Source organism: Carlito syrichta, unplaced genomic scaffold (genome assembly GCF_000164805.1).
Source record: "Carlito syrichta isolate Samal-C Ts95f unplaced genomic scaffold, Tarsius_syrichta-2.0.1 Scaffold135840, whole genome shotgun sequence".
In the NCBI taxonomy this organism is placed as follows: domain Eukaryota; kingdom Metazoa; phylum Chordata; class Mammalia; order Primates; family Tarsiidae; genus Carlito; species Carlito syrichta.
Genome location: NW_007079936.1, coordinates 14,685 through 33,099, shown reverse-complemented (window position 1 = coordinate 33,099; position 18,415 = coordinate 14,685). Strand labels below are relative to the sequence as shown.

At 38.1% G+C, this 18,415-nt stretch overlaps 1 protein-coding gene across 9 annotated transcripts in view; it reads right to left on the bottom strand.

The window, feature by feature from the left end:
• The window catches only part of APAF1 (apoptotic peptidase activating factor 1), a 100,189-nt gene that overhangs the window by 67,618 nt on the left and 14,156 nt on the right, over positions 1-18,415 (bottom strand). For 8 of the 9 annotated variants that reach the window (XR_002481443.1, XR_002481444.1, XM_008049613.1 and 5 more), the window contains 9 exons: positions 18,283-18,395; positions 18,045-18,176; positions 15,181-15,419; positions 14,645-14,812; positions 13,821-13,952; positions 9,864-9,977; positions 9,222-9,406; positions 3,746-3,872; positions 2,032-2,157 (listed from right to left, as the gene is read on the bottom strand). Coding sequence is in view for 7 of the 9 variants with exons in the window: in XM_008049613.1 (XP_008047804.1) it covers positions 2,032-2,157; positions 3,746-3,872; positions 9,222-9,406; positions 9,864-9,977; positions 13,821-13,952; positions 14,645-14,812; positions 15,181-15,419; positions 18,045-18,176; positions 18,283-18,395 (1,336 nt within the window). In the remaining 2 variants the exon portion in view is untranslated. Of the gene's footprint in view, positions 1-2,031; positions 2,158-3,745; positions 3,873-9,221; positions 9,407-9,863; positions 9,978-13,820; positions 13,953-14,644; positions 14,813-15,180; positions 15,420-18,044; positions 18,177-18,282; positions 18,396-18,415 lie in introns of those variants that run through there. The other variant, XM_008049618.1, reaches the window with a different exon arrangement.

The following is an 18,415-nucleotide window of genomic DNA, read 5'->3' as shown; positions in this document are numbered from 1 at the left end:
AGACCAGCCTGGGCAACATGGCGAGCCGTCGTCTCTACAATAAATCAAAAAATTAGCTGGGTGTGGTGGCACACGCCTGTAGTTCCAGCTACTTGGAAGGCTGAGGTGGAAAGATAGCCCGAGCCCAGGAGGTCAAGGCTGTGGTGGCTGTGAGCGTGCCCCTTCACTCCAGCCTGGGAGGCAGAATGAGATTCCGAGTCTAAAATAAAATTTAAAATTTAAAAATTAAATTAAATTTTAAAATAAAATTAAAATAAAAACAAATTACTTGAAAGTCTACACATATCTTTCTGGAGCATAATTGGAATCTCATGAAAACATGACATTCCTCAAAGGCAAGATTCCCATGTTCACATGAATGACAGCAGGCAGAAAAGTGCTACAAAGGGGTAAACACAGTGGACTCCAGATCAGAAGGTTAGGGTCAAGATCTGGCTCTATCACTTAGGGACTTGACAAGTCCTTAACTTACCTTCATCTCTGTTCCCTCTTCTGAAAAGTGGGGATACTTATACCTGTCCTACACATTCAAGGTATCAAGTGAGGTAATGAAAATGACAAATGTCTGTAGACTTCAAGATACCATATAAATAAGTAAAGGCCGATTGATTAGTGGGAAAAAAACACACACTTTAGAATCTGAGAGAAACCTAATTTTCAACTGTGTTACAGAAGCTCACAGGAGATTGGGCAAGTAACTTCATCTCTGAACCTGTGTCCACTTTTAAAAATGGGATCAACATTTACTCTGCAAGTTGTAGTGAGAAACTGACAATATAATACAAAGAAGTGTGTAGAATAAAGTCTCTATAATGTTCTTGTTAAAAAATAATCATCAGCCGGGCTCGGTGGCTCAGCCTGTAATCCTACGTCTTTGGGAGGCTGAGGTGAGTGGATTGCCTGAGCCCGCGGGTTCGAGACCCGCCTGGGCAACTTGGCGAGACCTCATCTCTACAATCAATCAAAAATGAGCCGGGCGTGGTAGCACACACCTGCAGTTCCAGCTACTTGGAAGGCTGAGGTGGAAGGATCGCTGGAGCCCAGCAGGTCGAGGCTGCAGTGGCCGGGAGTGGCTACCACACTCCAGTCTGGGCGACAGAGTGAGACTCCAACTCAAAAAAAGCTTAAAGTGAGGTTCCCCTCCATATATCAGTGATAAAACATCCCCCAAGTCTTCAATTTCTCTTAAATTCCTAATTAGTATAAGTGTTCCAGCTAAAAGCCAAATTGAGGAACAAGAGACAAGAAAAAATAATTATACTATGTTTATCTTTTTCTGTTTATTTATTAGACCAGTAACCTAATTATTCATTTGTTCATTTATCTGGTTTTGCACTAAATATAAAGTCCATTCATAAAAGTAAAATACGGGTTGCATTTCACAAATTATGTATCTTACAACAGGAATTCGCAATTTTGTATAGCAGCACTTCTGATCACATGCACCCAGATTTTAACTGATATTTAACCCATGAACCTGTCTATTAGTGGCAAATTCATTAGTTTATCATTGTTTTTCCCTGCTGCCCGGTAAATACATGAGGTAGACCAACCTGGGCATTTTGCTAATGCTTAAAAATAAAAAATTCTCAGAAAGTGTTAATTTAAATAGGATCAAGTCAGTGTATCAACACACAAGTGTCCTTTTTTTTTTTTGAGTTGCAGTCTCACTCTGTCGCCCAGACTGAAGTGCAGTGGCCGCTCCCGGCCACCGCAGCCTCGACCTGCTGGGCTCCGGCGATCCTTCCTCCTCAGCTTTCCAAGTAGCCAGAATTACAGGCGCGCACTACCACGCCCGGCTAATTTTTTGACTTATTGTAGAGATAAGGTCTCGCCTGCCCAGGCGGGTCTTGAACCCGCGGGCTCAGGCAATCCACTCACCTCAGCCTCCCAAAGGCGCGGGATTACAGGTTGAGCCACCGAGCCCGGCTCACAAGTGTCTTTTAACCCTATTTACTCGGGTTTCTCAATTATAAAAGAAGAAAATGAATTCTGTGGTGATTACAACTCAAGAGAAAAATAATTTCCTACCTTCACTTTTTTATCCACTGAGCAGGTTGCTATAAATCTGTCATCTGTAGAAAATGCACAACAAAGCACTTCATCCTCATGAGCCTTGATTTCTAGAAGTTTCTCTCCTGTTTCAGCTTTGAACACCTGCACGAACAACAATAAAATCTTTTCACAATAAGTTATTATTCAATAAAACTACTGACCATCACTTAATAAAAATATTTCTTTAAAAGCTTTTAAGCCAGGTGCAGTGGCTCACGCCTGTAATCCTAGCATTTTGGGAAATGGAGGGGAGAGGATTGCCTGAGCCTAGAGTTCAAAACCAGCCTAGGCAACTTGGTGAAACCCGCATCTACAAAAAATCAAAAAAATTAGTCAGGCGTGGTGGCGTGCACCTGTATTTCCAGCTTTTTGGAAGGCTGAGGTGGAAGGATCATCTGAGTCCAGCAGGTTGACACTGTGGTGGCCTCCAGCCTGGGCAACAGAGTGACACTCCTCGACTCAAAATAAATAATAAATTTTTTAAAAAGAAAATAAAAGATCTTTTTTTTCTTGAGTAGGAGTCTCACTCTGTCACTCAGGCCAGAGTGCAGTGGCATGCACATGGCCACCGCAGATACAACCTGCTGGGCTCAGGTGATCTTTCCACCTCAGCCTTCCAAGTAACTGGAACCACAGGTGCACACCACCATGCCTGGCTAATTTTTTTATTATTTATTGTAGAGACGTGGTCTCACCAAGTGGCCCAGGCTGGTCTCAAACCCCTTGACTCAGGCAATCCTCTCGCCTCTGCCTCCCAAAGAGCTGAGATTACAGGCGTGAGCCACTGCTCTTGACTGAAAACAAAAGATCTTAATCACTGTTGTTTTGCAAAAGAGAAATTAACTTGGCAAAGCCACTCCAAAAGTCAGAGTATCTATCAGAATTTGTCGTAACATAGAGAACTAGTCATTGTTAAATATTTGTAAATATCAACAGAAATAAGTGTCAGCATATAGCTTCAGTTCTTGAGACTATTTTGGCAAATCCTTAAAAATCAAATAGAAACCATTTCATTTTATATGCGTTCCACTGGAGGTCCAAAGCCAAAATTAATAAAATCAGTAATAAAGAATACATATGTAAATAAGATATGCAGTCATAATCTACAAAGATTAAAGTATCCTAAATATAGAAGTTTTAACTAGCTTGGTCCTGTTCCCTTCAAAATCAAAAGGTAGAGTGCAAATGTAAAGAAAAACACTCATTGTTTTCTAAAAACAAATGAGAACTTAAAAAAAATTCTTTAAAGCACCTTAGGAAATAGTCTAGTCCAATTCCTATTTGTAAATTTCTTTCTGAAGTCAGACATCTACTAAAGCCCTTGCTAAAAAAAGATATTTTGCTTAATCACTGATTTTAGTCAGAGCCCTATACCCTGTGCTATGAGGTTCCGTGTTTTTAACAGGAAAAATATCACTTCCTCATCACCCTCAGCAGGCAACTGGATAGCAGGGAACTCACTGGCAGGCTAAAGGGCACTTCTCTGCCACCTGCAAGGCTAGAATTGCAAAAACACATCACTGAATCTCTTAAACCTCTAGAAAAACCTTTCATAAAATGTTCAAGAGATGCAGATTTCTTTGCTATTTCTAAGTTGTAACTTTCCTGAATTGTTGATTTTAAACCTATTCTTATCGTCACAGAATTGGGTACATGCCTCTTTCAATTTTCCTCAAGAAGTATGTTTTACCTGTAAGGTTTTATCAGCTCCACAAGAAGCTATTCTCTGACCATCCTCAGAAAAGCAGGCATGGTACACAGCATCTGTGTGGGGGCGGACCACTAACCGGGAGAGATTCTTGATGGTTTTTTTGTTTCTGAATACAGGGGGAAAAATAAGCAGAAATCCAATAAATGAGAATAAAAGTAATTATTTTATTTCAGTAATAAACTGTCTTTTAACATGGTTATGTTCCCCAAAATGCAAAATTCTTAAAATTTAATTACAAGCACACAAATGACAGCATAAATTACCTTAAAAAAAAGTAGATTTTTTTTTTTTTTTGAGTTGGAGTCTCACTCTGTCACCCAGGCTGGGTAGTACAGTGGCACGCTTATGGCCACCACAGCCTTGACCTGCTGGGCTCAGGTGATCCTTCCACCTCAGTCTTCTAAGTAGCTGGAACTATACAAGTGCGTGCCACCATGCATGGTTAATTTTTTTATTTGTTGTAAAGATGACGTCTTGCCAAGTTGCCCAGGCTGGTCTCCAACCCCCGGGCTTAGGCAACCCTCTCATCTTGGCTGAGAAGAGCTAGGATTACAGGCGTGAGCTACCACGCCCAGCAAAAGTGGCATTTTTAAGAGAAAAGCCACCTTATATCAAGTAACCTGTCATGTATTACAAATGTCACTGAGTTGGAAAAACTCTAGTTAATCAAATTAATCAAATCTAGTTAATCAACATGTCACTTTCTATTTTCCTAACTAAAGTATGACTATGCCCATCATTACAACAATGTTCTTTAAAACTACTTTCTCTAACTAGTTATTCAGTTATATACAAAAAAGATAAAGCAATGCCGTTTTCTTTGTATGTTAATCTATTGAATACCAACTATTCCCTAGTATAGATATTATATTATTGCTCATGAGCCGAAGAGTAAAGGAATGTCATGTGTACTACAGTATCAAAATTTCACGTACAAACACTTTGAGTAGCAGTAAATATGCAAAATGGTGTGGTGCTTATTTTGAGAGACAAAGGTGAGCAGTCAGACAAACCAAAAATAACCTCAACGTAGGCAAATTACTTAACCTAACAAGTTTTCATTTTCTCATATGTAAAATGGAAGTAATTCTATTCTAAATGGCACCTGACACATAAAAAAATGTCACTTTTATCACTTTTAAAAAATTAACCACACACAAGACAGAAAAATGATAAAAGTGAACACAAAGGAAAATGAGATTTAGATCCTGCCTAGAAAGTATTATACTTTCCTAAAGTGATCAAACAAATAAGTACAGTCAGCCCTCGGTATCTGTGTAGGTTTGGTTCCAGTACCCACTGCAGATATCAAAATTCACGGATGCTCAAGTATCTATAAAATAGTGCAGAGTCACAAAAAAAAAGTGTAGTGTCTGCACATAACCTACCACATCCTTCCATATTCTTTGAATCATCTCCAGATTACTTATACACCCAATATAATGTAAACAGCTGTTATATACTACACTGTTTAGGGAATGATGACAAGAAAACAAGTCTATACATCTCCAGTGCAGACACAATCACCTACTCTTTCTTTCTAATATTATCAATCCACAGCTTGCTGAATCCATGAATGCAGAACCCAGGGATACAGAGGGTTGATTGTGAAGAACTAGAACGATAAGAACCTGAAAGAACAGACTAGGTGCTGGCAAAGTTAAGAGGATGAGATCTTAAAGGGCTCTTCATTTCCCCTTCATCTATCTACTCGATTCCTCTAAGCCCAGAAAGTGACTTTCACAAGAAGGGCACAAGGGAGATGGCAATGCCAATAAATACACAACAAATGAATGAGTAAACAGATAATTTATTTGAAAACTGAAACTCAATTATTTCTAAGCTTATACCAACCTAAACCTCTCTACAGTAAACAGAAAAAAAAAATAGTTTCTAGTACTGAAATAAAGCATTCTTTGAATATGGCCTGGTCAAAATCAGTTAAAAAACATAGATATAAATGACTAACCATTCTATGAGAGACACCACAGGTGAAAATGCAGTTGATGCAATGGAAGAAAAGAAATAAAACAAAATAAAATAAAAATTGAAAAATTCATAAGGGAACAAGAACTAAACCTATGCTCGTTTGAATTTTTCAGCAACTAACTAAAACAGAAATTCACTCAATCTTCCACAAATTTCTACTGAATACAAACTATATGAATTTTTTAAAACGCTAAATAAATGCTATTCTTAATAACAACTAATATTTATTGAAGCTGGGTTCGGTGGTTCAGCCTGTAATCCCACGCCTTTGGGAGGCTGAGATGAGTGGATTGCCTGAGCCCGTAGGTTCGAGACCCGCCTGGGAAGGCGAGACCTCATCTCTACAATAGATCAAAAAAATTAGCCGGTCGTGGTAGCGTGCGCCTGTAGTTCCAGCTACTTGGAAGGCTGAGGCGCAAGGATGGCCGGAGCCCAGCAGTTCAAGGCTGCGGTGGCCGGTAGCGGCCACTGCACTCCAGTCTGGGCGACAGTGAGACTCCAACTCAAAAAAAAAAAAAAAAACTTATTGAGCACTTTTATGAACTAGGTACTGTTCTAGGCACTATATGTATGTGTGTATGTTTACACACACACGCGCGCACACACACACGCACACTCACTCAATCGTCACAACACTATGAAATAGCACTACCAGGCAAGAGAAGTTGAATAACTTTCCCCTAATGATACGCAACTAAATAGCAGAGCTGGGATTCAGGCCCAGGCAGTCTGGAGCCAGAGGCTGTTACTTTAACCTCCAAACTATTCTATACTGCAGAACATGCAAGGGGGAACCAAAAATAATGGAATTTATTAAAAATTGTATGTTTATTCTTACATATTGAAACTTCAGTCACCTTCAAAGTATTCTCCATTTGATGCAATACACCTATCAGGACACCGTTTCCACTGCTCAAAACCGTTTTGAACTTGTCAATTTTGATGCCTTACTGTGCTCCTGCTATTTTTTGTTTCACATCTTCCACACTGGTGAAACATTTCCCTCTGAGGACTTTTCTCATCCCGGGAAACAAAAAAAGTCGCTCGGGGCAAGACTGGGCGAATAAAGAGGGTGGGGCACAGAGGTCCTGCTGTCTTTGTTCAAAAACTGCTGAACGCGCAGCGTGGTGTGAGCAGCTGTACTGTGAGGGTGGAAGAACCCATTGCCCGTTTGCCACGACTCACCATGTTTCCTCTGAAAATCCTGACACAAACTTCTCAAAACTTCCAGGTAAAAACTGGTTGACCATATGATCTGGAGGCACAAATTCTGAGTGTACTACGAGGGGCCCACCCTCCAAAAGATAAGTCTGTTTTTTCGGGGGGTTCCCCCCCATACAGACTCATATGAGGGAAAAACAACAGACAATTACCATAAAGTGTAACAAATGCTATGATATGGGGGAAACAGAGAGTATTCTTGAATACAGACAAATCTAGCTTCCATAAGTTAAGGGGCTGCTTCCCAGGGAAAGTGATTCTTCTACTTCCCAAGAAAGTGTTTAAGAAGGTTGACTCTGGAAAGTGGGGAGGTGGGGGAGACATGGGGAGCCTTTGACTTTTCATTTTACATCCTTGCAATATTGTTTTGTGTCTTCGTTAGAAACATGCATTGTTTAAAATAAAAATAAAACCAACAAAAAATTAAATTTAAATTTAAATTTTAACTAAAAAAAAATTTAAATTCTTTCAGATACCTCCTCCTTCTTGGAACCCTCCCTGAATTTCTCATTCATCCAAAGTTAATTATTCATCAGTTCTACTTCTATTTTATACATGCTTCTGTTGTTGCACTCGTTATATTATATTGTCATTATTCACTTAAGTTTGTTTTTTTACTACCAGATTGTGAACTCCTTAGCACTTAGTAACAGCACTTAGCACATGAGAAAAACCCAAATGTTTGTTGAACTAAACTGAATCGCAGAAATCACCTATGACAACCTGACTTATTTGGAAAGAGGACCCAGTGCCACAAAGAACACAGATACCAGTCAGATGCAGTAGCTCACACCTGTAATCTCAGCATTCTGGGAGGCTGAGCTGAAAGGACTGCTTGAGTTTGAGACCACCTCGGCAACATAGCAAGACCTCATCTCTACAGAAAAATCAAAAAACTACCCTGGGCACGGTAGTGCACATGTGCAGTCCCAACTATTCAGGAGGCTGAGGAAGAAGGACCACCTGGGTCCAGGAGGTCAAGGCTGTGGTGAGCCGAGATCACGTCACTGCACTCCAGTCCAAGTGACAGAGACTGCAACTCAAAAAAAGATCACAGATACCAACCTGTAGTTCCATCTAGATATAAATTTTACATATGAAAAGACCACCACTAGCCAGGCTCGGTGGCTCAGCCTGTAATCCCGCGCCTTTGGGAAGCTGAGGTGAGTGGATTGCCTGAGTCCGTGGGTTTGAGACCCGCCTGGGCGCAAGACCTCATCTCTACAATAAATCAAAAAATCAGCCAGGTGTGGTAGCGCATGCCTGTAATTCCTGCTACTTGGAAGGCTGAGGCGGAAGGATCACCAGAGGCCAGCAGGTCAAGGCTGCGGTGGCCAGGAGCGGCCACTGCACTCCAGTCTGGGCGACAGAGACAGATTCCAACTCAAAAAAAAAAAAAAAGAAAAGACCACCACTTATATTTATAATTTCAAGCTATGAAAGAAGCATGGCATATGGAAAGAGCATGAAAAAATAAAGCCAGACAGACTTAGGGTTTAAATTCCAGTCAATAAGTCATATGAACTTAACCAAGTCCCAACTTCTAAGAGACTTAATTTCTCATTTGTAAAACAGGGCAAGTAATATTTACTTTTATAGTGCTATTTTAAAGATCAAACATATGAATAACATGATTACGTAACAGATAACAGTTATTAAGCATTTTATCCTTTCGTCTCTATAAATTCACAAGACTAAGGTAAGAGCAAAAGTTAACAGCCTCCTTTAGGAGATGGGAGAATCAGGATTCCATGGTCATTCAATAAGGGCTACATGCAAAGCAAAGTACACATCAGAACCATTATCTCCTTAAATTTTCACAAAGCCAGCACTCACCTCAAAAGATTATGTCCTCTCCATCTTACATTTGAAAGAGTAACCTGTACCTTGTTCAAAAACCACAAGACTGTTGAGTTTTAGAGCTGAGATTCAATCCCAGATCTGGGGATCCGAAGTCCATGCCCTCCACCATGACACTCGATCACAGTAAGCCAAGCACTTGGCATTAATACTTAGGATGACTTGGCAAAATGGCACAGGCATCTATTTCCATGGACTCTTTGAAAATACAAGTTTCCTCCTATACTTACTTCTCTGGAGTTTTCTGATAAGTAGCAATGCCTATTAAAAGTTCCAGCCCTTTCCAAAGTACTTAAATCTTCCTGGAGTGGACTTATGCACTACCCGAAAAATAAGGACATAGCTAGCGCTGTACTTCCTTTGGGTTCTCTCCCAGCCTACTTACATCCATTCCAGGTAGAGCATCCCGTTATCCATCTCCTGCTTGGCCTGCCGCTTAGCCTGCTGATAAACTTCTGAAGTTTCCGGTTCACAGAGACCCAGTTGCACAATATTAGGAAATGGCTGTCGTCCAAGAAGGTGTCCATTTAAAGATAAGAACTCCTGAAAATTCTCACAGACTGCACAATCCTATGAATAAACTGAAATCTCTTAGAAACACAATCAGAGCCAAGATTTGACATTTTTCTGTTTCTGTGATCTTGCCACTTTAAAGGGTTCAATGAAATATTCTCTATATAAATTAAAATTAAACAGCCAACCATTAGATAACAAATATATAGTGATCCTCTTCTAACTTTTAAACATAGGGTAAAAGTCTCATTATCAAACATATTTCTTAACACATTAAAAAAAAAACAAAAAAACTGAACACCTAACTTTCTCAACTTTCAAATCTCATTCTATCTATTTTCCCAATAGTCTAGGAAGCAAATTAATTAGAATAATCAAAGATCAAAGTAGGAAAATTATCTCCCTTCACCTCTTCTGTTCCTCTCCACCAGTAGGCCTAGAATTAAATGTCAAAATAAGATGTCCTTTAAGCACTTTAAGCATTTTAATGTTAATGAAAAAAACATGCATGTACCTTTTCATCCAGTATATGCCTGTATTCCACAAACTCATGAATCAGATGAGCGGGGCCTACGAGTTCTGTTTTTGCTTTAATCCAATCCAGGGAAAACATTAAAGCACAAAGTTCCTTTTTAAAAAAAGTAAAATAAGGACTGTCAACGAGATCAAAAATTTTCAGTGTAACATCATTTTTCTAACACTACTGAAAGAAACTTAGGATTAGGGTCAGATATCTAGAATATGAAGCATGCAAAGGAAGCTAGCGAAAAAAAACCCATCAGTATTTCCAGAGAAACATACAGTGGGCCTCACACCTTAACTCCAAATACATTTCAGCTGGATTAAAAACTTAAATATAAAGTGAGGGCCAAAGAGAGGTCCGACGTTTACCTGGGCAATGGCCACTTATCTACCTAATCCTGAATCATATCCCACATAATTAAAATAGCCTAAAATAAATAAATAAATCTATTCTCTCTCTTCCCCCCACCAAAACAATTAAATATAAAAGCCAGGTATGGTGTCTCACACCTGTAATCCCAGCACTTTGGGATGCCTAAGCAGGAGGATCGCCTGAAGCCAGGAGTTCAAGACCATCTAAGGCAACATAGCAAGTGCCCGATTCTAAAACATAATATTCGTCAGGAATGGTGCCGCATGCCTGTAGTCCCAGCTACTCCAGTTGGAAGTCAAGGCTATGGTGAGCCATGATTACCTCACTGTACTTCAACCCGGACTACAGAGCCAGACCCTGTCTCAAAAGATTTTTTAAAAATTAAATAGAAAATAGAAAACCTTTTAAAAAAACCTAGAAGATACAGGCAAACATTTTTGAAACACTGGGGTGAAGGAACTTTGTAAACATGACACCAAGGCAAAATACCAAAAAGAAAGAAAAGTGGTACATTTAATTACACAGAAATTCATATCTTCAATACAGTAGGAAGAAATATAAACTAAATATAAGACCAAAAAAGGTTGAAAAAAAAACTTATTTATAACGTGATAGATAAGAACTTGGTGATAGTCTTCTTTACAGAAAATTTTAATAAAACAGTAAGAAAAAGAAAAACATTCCAGTAGAAAAATAGGTAAAGAGAAAGGTTGAGAGCCAATCCACCAAAATAAAAAGTACATATGGCCAAAATTCCACCAGTGATACAAGTGAAACAACAAAAATTTACCATTTAACTATCAAATTTCTGGCCAGGCACGGTGGCTCACACCTGTAATCCCAGCACTTTGGGAGGCTGAGGCAGGAAGATTGCTTAAGCCCAGGAGTTCAACACCAGCCTAGACAACATAGCAAGAATTTGTTTCTACAAAAAATTATAAAACAAAATTAGTCCAGCCTGATAACACACCTGTAGTCCCAGCTACTTGGGAGACTGAGGGGGAAGAATCGCCTGAGTCCAGGAGGTCAAGGCTGCAGTGAGCCATGATCTGTGACACTGCACTCCAGCCTGGACAACAGAGTGAGTCTCTGACTCAAAAAGTAAATATTGCAGATAAATAAATAAATATAAGACTTCTTTTTTTTTTTGAATTAGAGTCTCACTCTGTTGCCCAGACTGGAGTGCAGTGGCACACTCCCGGCCACCGCAGCCTCAACCTGCTTGGCTCCGGCGATCCTTCCGCCTCAGCCTTACAGGTAGCCAAACTACAGGCACATGCTACTATGCCTGACTAATTTTTCGATTTATTGTAGAGATGAGGTTTCGCCAAGTTGCCCAGGCGGGTCTTGAACCCACGGGCTCAGGTAATTCACTCATCTCAGCCTACAAAGTGCTGGGATTTCAGGCTGAGCCACCAAGCCCAGCTAAATATCAGACTTCTAAAGACTAAAGGAATAATAACAATATTGGCTAGAATCAGAGGATATGAACACTTTCAATCTCTGCTGGTAGTGATATAAAACAGAGCGTCCTTCTGGAGGGCAGTGCAGCAACCTGTATTAAAATTTAAACTGAGCTGAGTGCAGTGGCTCATGCCTGTAATCCCAGCACTTTGGGAGGCGGAGGCAAGAGGACTGCCAGAGACCAGTGGCTCAAGACCAGCCTGGGCAACTTGGCAAGACCTCGTTTCTACAATAAATCAAAAATTTACCTGGGCATGGTGGCACGCACCTATAGTTCCAGCTACTTGGAAGGCTGAGGCGGAAGGATCACCTGAGCCCAGCAGGTTGAGGCTGCAGTGGCCATGAGCATGCCACTACCCTCCAGCCTGGGCAACAGATTAAGATTCCAATTTTTAAAAATGAAAATAAATAATTAAAATTTAAACTGTACACACCACTTGACCTATAAATTCCACTTTTAAAAAGGTATCCTAAGAAAATAACCAGATGAGTATGCTTTAACAATCTAACTGGCCTTCAACCAACTAGCCATCATAACATAGCTATACAATGAAATAATATGCAGCTTTAAAACTCATGTCACTCTATATAAATGACATGAAAAGATGACCATTATATATAAAGTGGCAAAAAGTAATATCTAAGACTATTTCTATTATGATCCATTTGATTTTAAGGGACAAGTGTGTTTATCTAAGCCACAAAATGACCGGGAAAACTGTACACAAAAACATTAGCAATGGTTAAAATCTTCATTTTTTTGTTTGTAGGTTTTTCTGTTTTTCCAATAAAAATAAACCATTACCTTTAAAATCAGAAAAAGGCAATAAAAGAAACTGATTCCTGCCACACTATCATACACATCAAATACTTTTTTTAAAATGCATTGACCCAGTAATTCTACTTCTAGGAATTTTCCAAAAAAACAACAAAGGTACAAAGATAAATAAGAATACTCATTATACCACAGGGGCAAAAAGCTAAAAACAATATAATGTTCAATAATTAGAGTTTGGTTAAGTAAATTAGGGCACATATATTTACTTGAAAACCATCATTCTGATGTACATTATTAAATGTAAGGATCTTTTGCCAGGTGAAAAAACAGGTTACAACAATTTACTATTTTTGTAGCCAAGAGGTAACATAACTTGGCATAGAAAAATTACTGAAAATATACATTGTTTTCCCCAATGTAAACATTTTGAGTAGCCAGCTGGTCGTCATGACTTCAAAAACCATCTATGTGCTACTGATTCCCATTTTTTTCTTTCATACATAACTCTCCCCAGAATTCTAACTGCCTATTCATTATTTCCAACAAGATGTCTTAATAGGCATATCAAACTTAACAGATCCAAAGTGAGTTCATAACCTTCCCCTTCCACTGTAGGAAAACACCTGTTCTCCTAGAGTTTCCCACTGCAGCTCATGGCAGCTCCATTCCTTCCACTGAACGAGATTGGGGTCATCTTTGACTCTTCTCTCTCTTTCAGAATGCACATCAAAGCCATCAGCAAATCATGATGGTTCTACCCCTATAACATCACTTTCTTTCTCCTTCCATGTTTTGTCCTTCTTATGAGCACTTAACTACCCAATGACATCTTATAAATCTGTGTGTCTGTCTCCCCCTAGAACATAAGCTCAGTGAGAACAGAGGTATGTCCGAGCTGTATCCTCTTAACCAAAAACAATACTAGTACATAACAACACTCAGTAAGTATTCTATGAATGAATAAATGAATGTACTCAATGCTTAAAAAACAAATCCATACTTCCCACAAAGAAAGGCTACTAGTAAGAAGAGAGTCAATTTTGTGGTGACTCATTTGCTGCAGTTACTAAGGTACCTTTTTAAATTAATGCAAGTAAAATCAGTAACAAAACCAAAAATATTTACATAGACTATCATCCTATTGAACTAATAAAAGAAAATTCTAATCAAAGTGGTACATTTAACTACATAAAAATTCCAATCTTCAATGCAATAGAAAGCAATATAAACAAAATTTAATACAAAAATTAAACCAGAAAAAACATTTATTTGCAACATATACAGAAAAAGGAAACTGAGGTAAAAGAAAAGAATTTGTAAATGGGTTATCTTACTTTGTACATTTTAGCACTGGCCATGTGATAGGCGAGAAAATTGTACCAATACATGCAGTCCTCCTGATCTGGTGAAAGAGTATGCAGCTGGTAATACCTCTGAAACTGAGTGATTACCTTCTTATGTAGATCCTGAAACCCAAATTAAACATTTTAGAAGACAGAAACCATTTCATAACCTAAGTATCACAGTAACTCCAGCTTCCAAAGCTACTAAGAATGTACAGAGAATCTCCCACAAAATAGTAACTTTACAGTGGAGAATTATGACAAACATCACTTTAGCCAAATTATCAACATTAACATCACCCATAATAAGACATATCAACATCAAGTATACCAACATATGATACAATGAGAATGACACAACATCATTTCTGTGGTATTCTTGTCAAATATGTATAACCTCAATCTAGTCAGGAGAAAACACCAGACAAAACCAAATTAAGGTATGCTGTACAAAATAACTGGCCAGTACTCTTCAAAAGTGACAGGGCCATGAAAGACAAAGACAAGAATTTTCACAAATTTAAGGAGAGTAAAAAAAAATGACAGCTGGGGAAACAAAATCGTATGCAATATGGAATTCTGAATTGGCCTGGACCACAAAAAGGATATATGAGTTAGTTAACAGTATTGTATCAAGGTTCATTTTCTGACTTCAATAATTGTACTATGGTTACATAAAATGTTAACATTAGGGAAAACCAGGTGAAGGTTTATGCATAGAAACTGTATTATTTTGTACCTTTTCTATAAGTCTAAAATCATTTGAAAATAAAACGTTTTTCTAAAAAAAAAAGGTTGTACTGAGATGCAAGTACCTGAAGCTGGCTGTGATTCTTCTCTGTAAGAAAATCTACTTGAAGATCATGTAAATAATAGCGAAACGACTTTCCATTCCGGTCACAGAATAAGAGAGATTTATTCACAAACTCCTGCAGTATGTCTTCAACTTCTTCAGTTTCCATGTCCCAAAGAATACATAACACCTAGGAATCACTTTTAGCATTTAATGTGCCACAGAAATAAAATGACCAGGACTGTACACAAGGTATTAACACACCAAAAAAAATCTTAAAGCCCTGAATAGGAAACCATAGTCATTCCTCGAGAAAGAAAAGAGAAAGAAAAGGCAGATTCATCTCCAGCGTCACTAGAACCACCAAGAAACAGGTAAGTCCTGAGTCCAACACAATGGAGACCACGAGCAGAAGAACTTGTACGCCTTCCACCCGCTACCACCTCAGTCCCCCGGACAGTATTCTTCCCATGTGCTCTGTAACAATATCCTCAGGACTACATCAAAGCTTACAAGCCACAAATAACCAATGACGAAGGTTGCTGGTCCAACTATTACCTTTGTAGGCACCTTCACATCCTTCTGAAAGATGGAAAGATCTGTATAATAATCTTTGATGTCTTCTCTAAGCATTTCAACACTGATCGACATGGCTTCATCCAGAGCTTCATAATCATAAGATGAAGATTTCCTTATTCTCTTAAATTGTTTATTCTGGAGTTGTCTGAGGTAGTACTCCCAGCGATTGGGAAAATCACGTAAAAGTGCACCAATTAAAGACACTACAAGGGGAGAACCTTTAAAGAAAAAAAAAGAAGTCACTGTGTTAATCTACCCTATTTTTAAAATCATTACTAAGTTAAGAATCAACTGGCGGGGCTTGGAGGATCATGCCCAGCACTGTGGGAGGCCGAGTTAGGAGGTCTGCTTGAACCCAGGAGTTCAAAACCAGCCTGAGTAACAAAGCAAGACTCTGGTTCTATTCAGAAAATAATAATAATAAACTTAATCTTCAGAAACAATTTCCATGATATATTATCAAAAGCCTTAAGATATTTATAACTCTTGGGTCCACTTCCAGGTATTTATTCTAAGAAATTTATTACAAATAAGACAGATTTCACTTACGTACTCATCACAGTATTATTTTACAATAGTGAAAAATCTTAAACAACATAAACTGTGTCCAATAATACAGAACTGGTTGAATAAATAAATAAAGATGTATCCCAAATATTATGCCACTGGTAAATTTTTTTCAAAAGATATTTAACAACATGGGAAAATGCTCAAGATATATAAAAAGGACAAGATTAAAAGCTATGTATACCATTATGAACTCAATCTTTTTTTGAAGTTTGATATATCCTGCAAGACTGGAAGAAATACCCTCATGATAATAATAATTATTAGATTATGGATCATTTCTATTTTTTCTGTTTCAAAATGAACACGCATCACCCTTTACAATGATTATAAATCAAGTATTTTTTCTAAGTTTAAGATTTTTTTAAATAAAATTAAAATTATGTATCTATTTAACAGCAGAAAGAAAAATTAGGTATTTCCAAACATAACAACAATGAAAAAAATAACTTCAGGACCTCATAGATTTGACTATATAAAATGTTAAGCTCTGTATGTCAAAAAATACAACAAATAAAATTAAAAGGTACAAACTAGGAAGTAATATTTGCAAAAATATCACAAAGGGTTAATAATTTAAATTTAGTTAGAGTATTTAAAAATAAATATTAACATCCAGGATCTACAAGGAACTCAAACATGCCAGAAGGAAAAAAACAAACAGCCATTAAAAAGTAGGCAAAAGACAAGAACAGGCACTTCTCAAAAGAAGATATACAAGCAGCCAATAGACACATGAAAAAATGCTCAGCCTCACTAATCATCAGAGAAATGCAAATCAAAACCACACTGAGATACCACCTAACTCCAGTAAGAATGGCCATCATTAATACAACAAAAAACAACAGATGCTGGGGAAGATGCAGAGAAAAGGGAATGCTTCTACATTGTTGTAGAGTGCAAACTAATTTAACCTCTATGGAAAATAGTATGGCTATTTCTAAAAGAACTAGAAATTGACCTTCCATATTGACCCAGCAATCACCCTTCTGGGAATATACCCAGAGGAGCTCAAATCATTCTACAAAAAAGATACCTGTGCACCCATGTTTACTGCAGCACTATTCACAATAGCAAAAACATGGAACCAACTGTGCTGCCCATCGAAACTGGACTGGATTAAAAAAATATGGTACAGTCCGGGCTCATTGGCTGGGCCTATAATCCCAACACTTTGGGAGGCAGAGGCGAGTGGACTGCCTGATCCCAAGGTTTTGAGACCAGCCCGGGCAATTTTGGCAAGACTTCATCTCTACAATAAAAAAATTAGCCAGACGTGGTAGCTCACACCTGTAGTTCCGGCTACTTGGAAGGCTGAGGCAGAAGGATCGCCTGAGCCCAATAGGTAGACTCTGGGGTGGCTGTGAGCGTACCACTGCACTCCAACCTGGGCAACGGAGTAAGACTCCAACTCAAAAAAAAAAAAAAGGGATATATATACACGAAGGAATATTACACAGCCATAAAGAAGGGCAAAACTATGGACTTCTCAGCAACTTGGATGGATCTGGAGTCTATAATACGGAATGACCTATCACAGAAACAAAGAACTGAGTACCAGATGTTCTCACTCATAAGTGGGCCCTGAACACCTATCGCCACACTACAGGGAAGGGACTGGCAGTAGCGGGACACTGCCAGGGGAGGAGGGTACACAACATCAGTAAGTGTGCCTGAACCTAATCCAGGCAGAGAGGTCTGATGGGAAGCCCGAAACCTTCCCTGTATCTAAACCACTTATGTATGCAAGCCTTACTTGTACTTCACAGCTTTAAAATTAAATTAAATTAAAAATAAATAAAATTTAAAATATTTATCATCATAAAAGAAAAGTGAGTCAAGAACAGTTTCTTAAAACACAAACATTCAATGAAGAAGTAAAAAGTTTAACTTCACTAATAAAAAATGCAAACTAAGAAGACAATACCAATTGTTACTTATCAAATTAGAACACTATTTTTATAAAATCACAGCCAAAATAAATTTCAAATATGACTCTCACTGAATTTTTTACTCTTTGATAGCAGACATCATATCTTTACCTCCATCTGCTAACATGGCCTCTAATATGTTGTGAATAGACATTAAATATTATTTTAATGAATGATACCAGAATATCATGTATGCATCTGGGTAGCAGAGAAAATCCTAAAACACTAAAACTCCTAGAAAAGTTTTAGATGTTCAGGTGCTAAATATCATATTCATTAGCTTAATTTATATATAGGGAATTAATATCCCTATAACCCTCCATAAACAAAATAAATAACCATTACCTTTACATTCTTTTATAATACTATGAGCTTGTTCTGGTAAATCAGCCTTCTTCATATTAACAAAAAGGGATAAAATTTCAAGTCCTTTTTCTTTTCCTAAGCCACTTTCCACAGGAACTACATATTTAGGACCTGCAACAAAATCACAAGACAAAATAAGTAATTTGATATGCCTTATATTTAAATCTAATTGAAATTAAATATAAAAAGTACTAAAAAGTAAATGGATAATCCTTACCCATTACCGAATCTGTAACACTCTTGTCTCTGGTTGTAAGAAGAATCTGACACTGATTATCAAAAGCTTTTAACACCCACGGATCCCAAACATCATCCAAGATCAACAGAGCCCTAATTAAAAAAACACAATA